Source organism: Haliotis cracherodii, unplaced genomic scaffold (genome assembly GCF_022045235.1).
Source record: "Haliotis cracherodii isolate W230 unplaced genomic scaffold, xgHalCrac1.p SCAF_11, whole genome shotgun sequence".
NCBI lineage: Eukaryota > Metazoa > Mollusca > Gastropoda > Lepetellida > Haliotidae > Haliotis > Haliotis cracherodii.
The window spans coordinates 14,142,838-14,155,332 of NW_027266266.1; the positions used below are offsets into that span (position 1 = coordinate 14,142,838).

The 12,495-nt window shown below is 39.3% G+C and overlaps 1 protein-coding gene and 1 pseudogene across 1 annotated transcript; one reads left to right on the forward strand and one right to left on the reverse strand.

The window, feature by feature from the left end:
• The first annotated feature begins 2,147 nt into the window (after positions 1-2,147).
• Positions 2,148-4,495, forward strand: LOC139455419 (nuclear apoptosis-inducing factor 1-like). Its single transcript, XM_071236975.1, has 5 exons — positions 2,148-2,314; positions 2,816-2,978; positions 3,290-3,350; positions 3,531-3,623; positions 4,284-4,495. Exons 1-5 carry the CDS (start codon positions 2,148-2,150, stop codon positions 4,493-4,495), a joined length of 696 nt encoding a protein of 231 aa, XP_071093076.1.
• A 156-nt stretch (positions 4,496-4,651) lies between these two features.
• LOC139455420 (putative nuclease HARBI1) lies at positions 4,652-6,210 on the reverse strand (annotated as a pseudogene).
• Between the last annotated feature and the right edge of the window lie 6,285 nt (positions 6,211-12,495).

The following is a 12,495-nucleotide window of genomic DNA, read 5'->3' on the forward strand; positions in this document are numbered from 1 at the left end:
CAGTGGTTTTCCACGTGCAAATGGTCACGTGGCCATAATACCGCACGTGTTTTCAGCCATACACTGTACTTGTTAGCATTCATTAACAAAAAAAGAAAAACACAAGAAAACAAAAGTCTTTACCGCCATTTGTCATGCCACGCCTTTTATATGTGCAACGTGAACGTGCCATCGGACTGTTTATGATTTACAGACGCGTCTACCGCAAACGGGTATCACCGCTGATCGCCCTCGGCCAGGTCGACCACGTGTGACGTCACATGCAGAGGATCGTCAGATTGTCTTACGTCACCTCCGTAACCGATTTTTGACGGCTACATCAACCAGAAATGAACTGTTTAGGGGCACACTGAGTGAGCAAACTGTTCGAAACCGTCTGAGAACTGCTCACCTTCAAGCACGACTGCCATACTGCGGGCCGATTCTGACTCAATTGCATAGACGTCAACGTCAATTGTGGGCACAGCGACACTTACGATGGACTCAGAGGAATTGGAATCAAGTTGTCTTCAGTGATGAATCCCGATTTAATCTTCGATTTGCTGATGGTAGGTCGATGGTGTGGAGGCGCCGTCATGAACGTTACGCCCAGTGTTGTGTACAGGAAGTTGACAGATTTCGAGGCGGAAGTGTCATGGTGTGGGGTGCTTTCTGTGGCAATGCATGTTCCAGGCTTTTTGTCATCCGTGGCAACCTCAACGCTGCTGCTTACCGCGACCAGGTACTGGCACCAGAACTTCTGCCTTTTATGGCAGCACATGGACCCGGTTTGTTCTTCCAACACGACAATGCCAGACCCCACACAGCAATTTTGACGAGGAATTTCCTTCAGAATGCGGGAGTCAACGTCATGAACTGGCCGTCAAGGTCTCCTGACCTCAATCCCATCGAACACGTCTGGGATGCTCTTGGCAGAAGTCTGTGCACTCTCCAGAACCAACCACAGAATTTGAAAGATCTTGGCACCATTGTGCAGCAACAATGGCGTCGTCTTCCCAATCATGTGTTCACATGTATCACAAGGTCCATGCGGAGGCGTTGTGTGGCAGTTGTCAACGCACATGGTGGCCATACAAGCTACTGAACTTGTGTGCCATCAGATTCTCGTGCTTGGGACTTATGATTTAAACTGTTGATGTTATTACCGAATACCGTAGGCGCTTGGAACAAATTATGGTTACCACCGTTAATCCTTCTTTGGACATTACTGATTAAATATTACCTGCTCTGATACATTTGTCCGTTGTATATCATATGTGAGATTACTTTTAAAAATGTGAAGTTTTCAATTTGACTCAGTATATATTTCACTATCTTGTGAAGTAACATAGCTTCGGATGAAGCAAGGAAATCAAGATCAGCTAGAGCAGGCGAATATTTGTCGATAACTCGAATATCTTACTGAGAAGGCGAATGAGCATCCGTCTCACACGAGAAGTAGTTTGTGGATGTTGCGGAGCGACCTGTCATGTGAGATCAGGGATCGGTAGGTTCTCCAGTGAGTGATTGCAAGTGACCTATATATATTGCATGATGCATCTTGGTGGCGCGACCATCCATGTCTTCTGGCACATTGGCGCGTGTAATAATTGTAATAAATATGCAATATTCATCTGAACCATTTATGGCTGTATATGAACTTATTTCGGTCATTTCACATAGTTGGACGTTACTTAAGGGGATAATTATTCAAACACATTCTTATTGGGAAATTGCAATATGTCGAGTCGGTATGAGACAACGTACATAGGTTTCAGATAAGACCAACTGCAAACATAAGTTTCCAAACTGATTTTGTCTTGTTTGTTGTTTAACGTCACAGTACTCGTATGCTAAATGGCGGCGGTCTGAATAATCGAGTCTGGATCACTCAATCCAGTGACTCACATAAGCATCGATCCAAGCAATTGGGTTACGATGGCATGCAAATCAACCAAGTCAACGAGATTTTACGACATATTTGCGCAATGTTTACGCCATAGTCTAAGACTGTTTCACATAGCTACACTAAAACTAGCGTAACCTCGACCAACTTACACGCACGTAAAAAATACGATTGGAGCTCTTTCCCTTTGTGATTTAGGAAAATCCGCACTAGAGTTGTCTACCGTGGCAGATGCTCTGAGCAGACGACGAAGCGCAGTAAAATGGAGGACATTTGCGACAAGAAATCGAGGAAGAGAAACTTTTCGGCCACAGAAGTCGAAATTCTTACAGAAGAAGTTGGCAGCAATTCAGATGTGTTGTTTTCATCGTTTTCTACTTGCATCACAAACAATCGGAAGAAGAAGATATGGGAGGATATTCTGACAAAGTGAGTGCATTTCACGGCATTGAACCCACATCTGTCATATGAAGGATGTGTTTTATTTGGAAGTGATAGACCTATGCCATTTAGAGTTATCGCGCTTGTTGTTATGCGGAGTAAACAAATAGCGATAAAAGGTGACTGTAGATCTACTTGAACTTGCAAGAGGCCTATATTTCTTTGATAGTGCAAAATTTGAAAAGGTGGGAATTATTGTTATTGCTAGGGATACAGATCTGAAATATTGTGTATAAGTTCATATACATGTATGCACACATATAAGAGGTCGCGGAAGTATCACTATCCTCACATTATGAAACAAATTGCATATAGACTAAACGTAAATTTCCTAAATGTCCGGCTCAGTGATTAGGAACAAAAAACGCCAGAATCACTTATTTTCAAACATCTTCATATTTAATGGTAGACAACAACAAGGCAATTGTCAAACATGGGTGACATCGAGCAAAACATATTATATAATTTTGGAATAATTTATGTTTACATGATCAACGCCAATAACACGGAGGTAAGGACTGTGCCTCAGCTGAAAAAGAAATGGCAGGACCTCAGGGCTGCAGCCAAGAAGAAGGAGGTGACAAGGAGGAAGGAGAGTGTGAGAACTGGTGGAGGTGGCCCTCCTACACAAGTCACTACTGTTGAACAGAAGGTATGAAACACAACAGGAAGAATATGTCAGATCATATGTAAAAGTCTAATTGCCCAAATGCATGACATATGGATTATGCATGAACATATGGATTGGGCCAGAAATTATGATATGATACCTAGACAAACAAATGTTACCTCTCTTAGTTATTTGTGTTATATATAATAATATAACAGACTTATAAAAAGCTTAAATTGACTTTATTTCTACTGGAATAGGGGAAATATTTATGCAAAATACTGATATCGTTTAGTTATTTACTTGTTTCATATTTCATGAAGTAACTGTGTTCTTCATTTCTTTAATTATAGATTGTGAGGTTGATCTCTCCTTGCCAGATTGAAGGAATTGCTGGAGGATTTGATTCGGGAGGTAAATATTTCCAAGCCATTCCTCTTAACAGTGCTGATTTAAGAATAGTGACTGTGGTTCACAAACCATATAAATGTTTTTTTTCATTATCTTCATGGCATAGTCAACTCATTGATATGCTCCCAGATAAGCAAATTTACATAAGTCATCATTCATGTGTTGAACCATTTATATTTCAAGTTGATGGGTCTTTTCTGGACTATGCTTTGGAGGCTGATCCTGATATGAGCACAGCAACAATGGCTACATCTTCATTAACCGGTGACTTTAATGGTAGGCATTAATTAAAAGAAATACACACATATAAATTTTTGAAATGTTTGTGACCTTATGTATTAAATAAGTTGAGATAAAGCATACTATTGCAAACATAAAAAAAAAATCATTATTAGACCAGTTGATGTTTTATCAGTTTATCAATTTGTGAACAGAACAAAGTTAAAATTACCACTTATTAAATTATAAGTGCATTTAGCGACTTCTGCAACATGTCAGAAGATCGAATCTGGTAACATTGTGTTCAGTATAGAAAGATCAGGTAATACTTATCCATATAACACAATACATTTCTGATAATGATGCTCTGGGTCAAGTTTGGGCTTGTAGATTCAAAGGTGTTAGGCACTTGGCACTGTTAGTCACATTGAAATTGATTAATGATTTTCTGTATAATGAATGTAGGAATTTATCCAGGATTCCAAATTAAGTGCCCTTGGCAGTCAGATTGAATGCAATATTAATGTAAAAACAGATATTAAAATATCTTCCTCTTCATCGGTCCTGTTATCAGGGTTAAGTCAAGTTATGTGTTTGTTACCATGCATGGAGGATTTGTTTTATTTAAATAAAATATTGTAATTTTACATTTGCTGCATAATTGTGGCTGAATATCAAGCTGTGATGAGTTTTACATAAACCCCTAAAATACACAAGACTGCAATATTGATTTAGACAATTGTTTTATTACAGGACCAGATCCAGTTGCTGACGCAATACAGCAATTAATAGCTGTACAGAGCCAGATTCTCTTGACTGAGAACAGAAGAGTAGAGATTGAGGAGGAGAAGCTAAAGCTTCTCAGGGAATTTGTACATGTTTCTCCACTTAATGGCCAAAATGTATCCCCCATAATAAAATTCTTTTGATCATGTCAAAAGCTGTGTATTTTATATTTTTGTATAATATGAAATTATCTTAAGTTATGACTGTCCAGTAATACAGAGTAGAAAGTCACTTACATCTCATGATTTATATTCTTGTGTTTATAATAAATGATGAAAACAATAGCATAAGGCTGTAATTTAAGTGAACTTATGTAAAACTAATTGATGTCTTGCTGACAGTCCATCACAACCAGAGCTTGTTGTTTGGAATTCAGCTGCACACGGCAGTTCCCTCTCCTCTGAGTAGCTCAATGCCCTGGGGAAGTGGTATTCTTTCATTGATGCACATGTTATGCAACAAGAAGCAAGCCCGGACAACACACAAACTCCTTTCTGGGGTGAATTGTAAGACACCATTTGTCTTGTGAAGGCATCTGGAAATGTGATGAAAGTTATTTTCCCAACTTCTTCACAGACCCCTGTTAGACAGGCTATCAGTTTGTTCAAAATTAAGTTGATAATGTTTTTTAACAATTCTTTTGGAATACTACAACAACTTAAAAAAAGCTCAATTTGAGATAAGAAGTAACTCCATTTTTTCAACAATGATACCATGAATAGATACTATTACATGTTTTCCTCTTGTAACTGTACCTTCAATATTTAATTATTTCACTTTCAATAATTTCTTGGTTACATTACCAACTTACTGTTGTCACTTAAAACCGTACCTGAATCTTGACTTGCACAAGCCAAATGCTCTCTCTCTATTGTGTTCCGTGTCTTGATATGGCATCTATTGTATTTCTCCTGTCCTTCCGAGCTGGGATTGAGCACCGGGGTCAGCAGCCATGGTCTGCAGGCATATCTGTAACATAAGTAATAAGGGTAACACTATATCCAGACAGGTCATCAAAATATTATCAATATTTTACTAAGTGCAGTTTTGTCAGATTTGTTTATAAAACATTGTAAAATTCAACTGTATTTAGCAAATGTATGTGAAGTTCAGGTATATATGTTGTAGTTTTATTTACCTAGAGTCTCCAAGTAGCCATCCATCAATATTCTTCTTTTCAAAGTACTGACCAAGGGCAGAGTTATTCCATATGTAACTGGACAGAGCCAGGCCACTTGAAGACACAGTTTGTAAATCTGAGAGAAAAATATAACAATTTATATTCATATAAATCCAACAGAAATCCAGTATTTAAAATGCACATGCATAATTTTATAAAGCCCATTTACGTATTTAGTTATTTAATGTATATATATATATAGATCTACATCTGCCTACAAATAAACACTATTAATTCACATTTTAACTATGGAACAGTAATACTACATGGAAACAATGGAAATTTGAAAACATTATCACAATGGATTAATTTTTACTGGTATGCATCATGACTTATCTCGCCCAAAACGTTACCTAGGGGTCGCAGCATGCGTCAATGTCAAGGACATCTATTTCATGTTGTAATGTTTACATTTTGTCGTGCCTTGTTTAAGAGGAATAGGAATAATGGATTCATGATAAAGGACATATCTACCATGTGTGTATGTCTCTACCTCATGTTGGCATCACATACTGCCTGTATGTTCTGTGCATGGTAACCCTTCCGACAAACGTAGGCTGCTTCGTCACGTTTCGGCGCCATTATGGGTACGAGTGTGCAGTCAATTGCACCGAGTACTTTAAGGAATCCAGCCATGTCGAAGAATGATTCTTTGGTACTCTTCTGGGTGGAAGGCATTGTGGGAAATACAAAATCACCCATGGTTGCACATAATGCGTCTGTTGTTGCGTGGATTGCTCTGCAAGCGGAGGATTTACTCACACCGTGGATATCGGCAATCTCACTGTAAAACCCACCCTTGGAGAAGTATCTCAGAGCAATTAAAACATAAAGGTAAGGTGGTATTGCATGGGAACGCTGGGTTTGATGTTCAAGTCTGTCACTCACTTTACCAATAATAGAAAATATCATGTGTCTTGATAGGCGGTTCCTCTCGATGATGTCATGATCATCCAAATCGTTGAGGGGGTTCGACCTGTCGCGGAAAACACGTTCTCGCTTACATACTTTTTTGGCAATCTCGACCTTGGTTGGATTGATCGCCATCTTTATCGCTTGCGTAAATATTTACACCACCCCAAGACCACACGTAGAGTTTACGCCAATTTTACACGGACGTAATATTACACTAGCTTTGTGAAACGCCCCTAGTTCAGTATTTCCGAGTTACGCCAGTTTTACACGCACGTAAGACTTACGACTGCTTTGTGAAACGGTACCCAGTCATTGTTTTATCCTGTTTCATGCCAAACGCCAGGCAGGGTATCAACCAGTACCATCTTTTAACGTAATTGGCACGATGCGACTGGGGTTCGAACACCCGACCTTCAGCTCTCCGGGCATACGCTCTACCGCTTGACCAGTGGTCTCTGATTGTGGTCGGAGTATTGAGTAACATGAGTAAAGGTGCAGCTCAGTGCCCAGGTAGACACGCGTGACTGACCCCAGGTTCGCGTCTTTATTGGTCAGAACCTGGATAAATGTCGAACTGACAGAGACATTAAGGGAACAACAAACGCATTACACATATGGACAAGTAAGTTGGTTTTAACACCGCTTTTTACAGTATTCCAGTTATATCACGGCGTGTCAGCATAATGTCGGAGGAAAGCCCGAAGTGACGCAGGTCTCAGACGTTTACCACTTCGGTGAATCCCACGAGCACGGGTATGATGCTGACAAAACTAGAAATATAATCGGGGCCGGGCGAACCGCGAATCCACAATCATAGGTTCCTGGCGTCCCCAAGGGACGTGAATATTGGTATACGCCACAATCAACAATGCGACCGCTTTGTCACGATGTTCTGTAAACATTCGCGGGTAACTAGTGGTTGCTAGCTTGAGCAACGATCCGCGATGGAAACATTGTGACCAGCCGAGCATAACTGTTGTATGTCACGCATGTGGTAGACATTTCCAAATACAATGCATAATTGATCAAGATTGATGCAATTTGACTAGTACTGTGTGTTCACGTGTTTTGTGACATAGGTACCTTTTTTTACCAACGCCTGGTGTCATCACTGATTTCAGTGGTACATTTATATACTTTTCACAGCTATTTTGACCTTTACGTCCAATGTAATGTGTTTCGGGGGATAATCTGGACTGGTTATTCTCTTGCATTGACGATATTTTTAAGTGAACAATTGACTTGCCTTTGCATGCGTTTGTGAAGGGTGTCATCGGTTTGGTAGGATACGCTCACCTTTTTGCCAACACTTGTTTCGCTGGTATCACTATTTGACAGTGATACCGAACACATTCTTATGATATATTCGGAATCGTACAATGGGCTCTGTTTTAGCCCGGATTTCTTATGATTATGTACAGCTTTTGGTCGCTTTTTTAAATGAACTTGAGCGATTCTGTCTCGGAACCCAAGCCTTGCGTAGATTACAAACGAAAGTGAGAACATATTTTCAAATAACTGCCATGACATGAATGCAGGTACATATATTGCGATCGTGAGTGGTATGTCTTTTAAATAAATGTTGAGGGTTTGTAATTGTTGGTATAGATTACCTATCCGAAGCCAACAGTGGTAGAGTACAAATATTAAGTCAGTGATTGGGGTTTCACGACACTTTCATCAATATTCAAGCAATATCACGGCGGGAGACACCAGAAATGGGCTTTATATGTGACATCCCACATGTTCAGTCAAAGATAATCAATGTTGCAAGTAGTGGTCTAAATGCTCTCTTACTTTACAGTTTAATGGATAACTGATGAAATTGAGATCCACACAATGTTGAATGTCCACGTTCTGACATGCATATTTACATTTGAAATCAAAACAGCTCATAACTATGTTACTCCTAACCCTTAATCAAAAGTTTCTATTTGTACGAGAAATGACGAAAGACAGAATCCAGATCCATGTATCACTTATTCAAATATGTTTTTCGTCGATCTTCGGAAAGCTTGTAGCCCTGGACATCGAGATAATCGATTGCATGTACCATGTTCGATATTGGTGTAAATTGTCCGAAACGGATCTGACAGTTGCATGAATGTGCGTTTTGTTTCGAAGCTCTAGACTTCCATTTTTTCCAATAGACAGACAAGTACTCATGTTGTCGCTTTTGAGCATCTTGAGTGTGTGAGTCATTTCCTCATCAAGGCCATGCCGTACATTAAAACAGAAAACAGCTTCTGTACATGGAGTTATGAAACCGACAAGCAGAGGTGTGGTGGTAGGAAACCAAGGGCAATTATTAAGGCGAGTTTGTATTCGAATTCAAGATGAGCGGATCCTGTCGCAACTAAGGGAAGCAATACTTTATTTTGTGAGTAGTGTCAGTTCACTGGCTCAACATGGAACACCAAATGTAGAAAGTCTGTATTACACAAAGGTGATGGGAAAAAAAGCGCAACCATGTCTGAAGTCAATATAAAATAGAGCTCCAGGCTAGTGTAGGAGGAACTATTCTTACCCTGACAAACAACATATATAAATTTATGTGGTCAGACATAGCGTCAGAGATAAACATATGATCAAACACACTCCGTGGCATAAAATGTCTATGATGACGTCATAGCTCCCTTTACGAACCATCTTACTTTCGAACGCCTGACGTTCATTGAGCGACAGAAGCAATAGATTCAGTGTTATATGTTCCTCATGTCTGTAATGCTGACATTATTATTCCACAAAAAACAGTAAATTTGCACCGTCGACAATTATATGAGTAAGCCTGAAGCAGTCTAACTTCCAAGCAACCTTTGAGCCCACTTGTACCTGTCCACGAATCTTAGCTCTCGGCACTGGGCACCGACAATTCGTTGAAATTGGATTCTATCCGCGTCATAGAGAAGGGATTCGAAAGACTTAGGGCAGACACTGTCAGTTTTAGTGTTGATTGCTGCACTTACCATATCATTAGATCAAGATCAATTGCACATGTTTCGGAAGTAACTGGCGTGTTTGTACGAGTAATAGGTTGACCCAGCCTAAACGGTTTTTTGGATGAATAGTCATATACTCACAATCAAGGTGTCTAACACCAGTCGTGGGGAACGTAGGTGGTAGGACGTGGTTTCCATTCCGCAGGAATAGGACAGACCGCAGTCCTTTAGGTTCGATCGATATTCTTAACCAACGCGACTAATTATACATCGATTAAACGTTTACATGGATATTTGAATAGTGAATGATTTAAAACCCATGATTTACGATGAAAACAAGAATCAAGAAACAGCATTCTGATGAGACATTACTTTAGCACGGTTTTGACGAAGTGTGAGTGAGTAAGTGAATATTGCTTAACGCCGCATCAGCAATTTTGCAGCTATTCGCGGCGAGTTTGACGAAGAACAATTACATAAACGTTATAGATCCTCACGATCAGTATTTCTCAAACTATATGTTACGATACGTTGTGTATGGTACTTCTACATCAGGGAAAGCCTATATTGTTATGACAGGTATGGCTTTAGTTTTGTCAACACATCGTCACAAAACACATTTCGCGAATTTGCGATGAAAATTACTTTACAAAGATTACATAAGAGTAATAGATTCTCACGCTGAGTAGTTTCACAAATTATCTATTTGGTTTGTTTCAGTGAAATAAAATAATTGATAACATTACAACATAAGAGCTCATACAACAAAAATGTGTTGAAGGTTTCGCTAATATTTTTAATAATGACATATTACGTTCTGCGGTGAGTGTTTCGCAACGTCATGCCAAATCGTTGGTTGAAAACACATCAACATATCTCCAGAGTGTTTGTACATGCATTTCGATATCTGCATGAGATATTGCTTCTAAAAAATAAGCGAAATTGCGAAGTAGTTACATTAAAAATTAATCAAATATTCACTGACTCGCTCATTTATATATGTAAGTGACATATCCTTCATACACTGAACATGTCAATACGACATTACTTATGTTGGACCTTTCTTCAGGAACCTCAATGTAAATGATCTATGATGATAGTCTGGATGTGACGTAACCTACATCTTGATTACGTATAGAATACGGGTATCTTCATCAGCACCATTTTCATCCTCATTGGCTGTCACAAAGCTTCCATGGTGATATCACCATGATCTGGTTACATTTTTATACCTTGTAACACCGCAGCAGCTGTCTGCGAAAGGTCGATCAGAAAATGTTCTGAATAGACATATTTGCCAGGAGCGTAAACTAATATCTGGAAAACGTCACTCTCTCTGTGGGATCTTCTTCTGTGTTTGTCTGTCTGGTAATAGTTGGCTAGTAATGAAGTCCTGACACCCTTCCTTCATATAACGATCTTGTATTCATGAACTTGAGGATAACACAACTGTCGACTTCACTTTAAGATATGTGATGATGTCTGCCTGTAAAGAGATCAGTACAATCAAACAGTCCATCCTTTGCATGCCAGTGTCAACGTGGAGTGTGTGCTGTACCATGCCACATATCACAAATAAGTTGGCCCCTAAATGTCTTCAATGGACGACAAAGAATTACGTTTTGGTATACCAATAGACCATAACATGTATTTGTTTATATTGGTGTATCTGTGGAAAAAACAAAGTCAGATAGTTGTAGTGTAGGTATCAAAAACAAGGTGTTGAAGTTCATAATATACTGAACCGCAAAAGACACGTCACCATGGATAGATATATGAGAAACCTTATTTGTCTAAACACTGTAAACTTTCTTTGAGACAAAGTAAAAAGATGAAACCTGGCAAAACTGATCATCAAGGTTGAAAGTAAAGCGTCAAATGTTCTAAAAGTGAAACACAACATATATCTCTGAGAAAATGGCATCACAAGTCAGTATCTCGTGTGTCCGCCATGTGCATTGATGACTGCCGTGCAACGTCGATACATGGAGTGGATGAGGCGGTTGATGAAGGCCAGAGGTGTTGAAGTTAATAATATGATTGACAAATGACCGTGTTTATGGTTATGTAACGGATCCATGTGGAGTTAAATTGCAATGAATATATGAAACAAGCCATATACACTACATCAACTGCAGACATGCAGATAGACATGATATGGCATAACATGCCCTCGGACAAGTCTCAATCTTTTAATCAATATATTGTCCATATATGCACATTGTTATACGCTTCTCATCACATGTTTGAAGTATCCTTACAACGTGTCTGTCGCCAGTGCCTGGGAGCGATTTCATACCGCGAACACTTTGTCAGTTGAGTAAAGACTTACATTTTTAGGCGGGAGTAAGAACACATATGTTTAAAATACACTGAATTCAAAACGTCGACACCAGAGAATAATCAGTCTCGATTATCTTCAGAAACAGATTCCATAGGGCATAAAGGCAAAATTATGATGAAAAGTATGTGTGCATGGATCACTGAAACAGATATACCCAAACTAGTTTGGGCTGTTATCTGTTGTTATCCTATCTGCGGGGAAAGGCCATGTATATAGAAGACTGCTGAAGAAAGGCCCAGTGAAAGATATCGGTTATCAACCATACTCACGGTTTGAGCCGCAGCATATTACTATTTCTTGGTCTGCGATTTGACTTGAACAGAATGTGAAGAGCTTGAAGCTATTCAGAGGTCATAAGTAAATATTAAACTGCTCAATGCAGGAATGTCTTGGAACCCACAAGCCAGACCTCCGATTAAGACAACGATTCGCACAATACCAGATTAATTCCCTGAACCAGCGTTTTGCTCGTGGCTGCTCTTGTAACCATCAAAGAACAATATGTTATATTCGTAATTATTTTCTCATGCCACGATTGGTGCATCTAATGGAGACAATCTGTGATGATGTCTATTATCTAGAAGCAGTCAGGTTAGTGTTGAATTAACGAGTATAAAATTTAAAACTTAATCGAATACTTGTAACAGATTGTACTTTTAGCTCTTCGCGTGTGAAGATTCAACACCTCGAAAGTGTCAAGACTTTTGTTTCCCATTACACACGCTTACCGGTTATGCAAGATCAGCAAAAACATCATCGCACCAT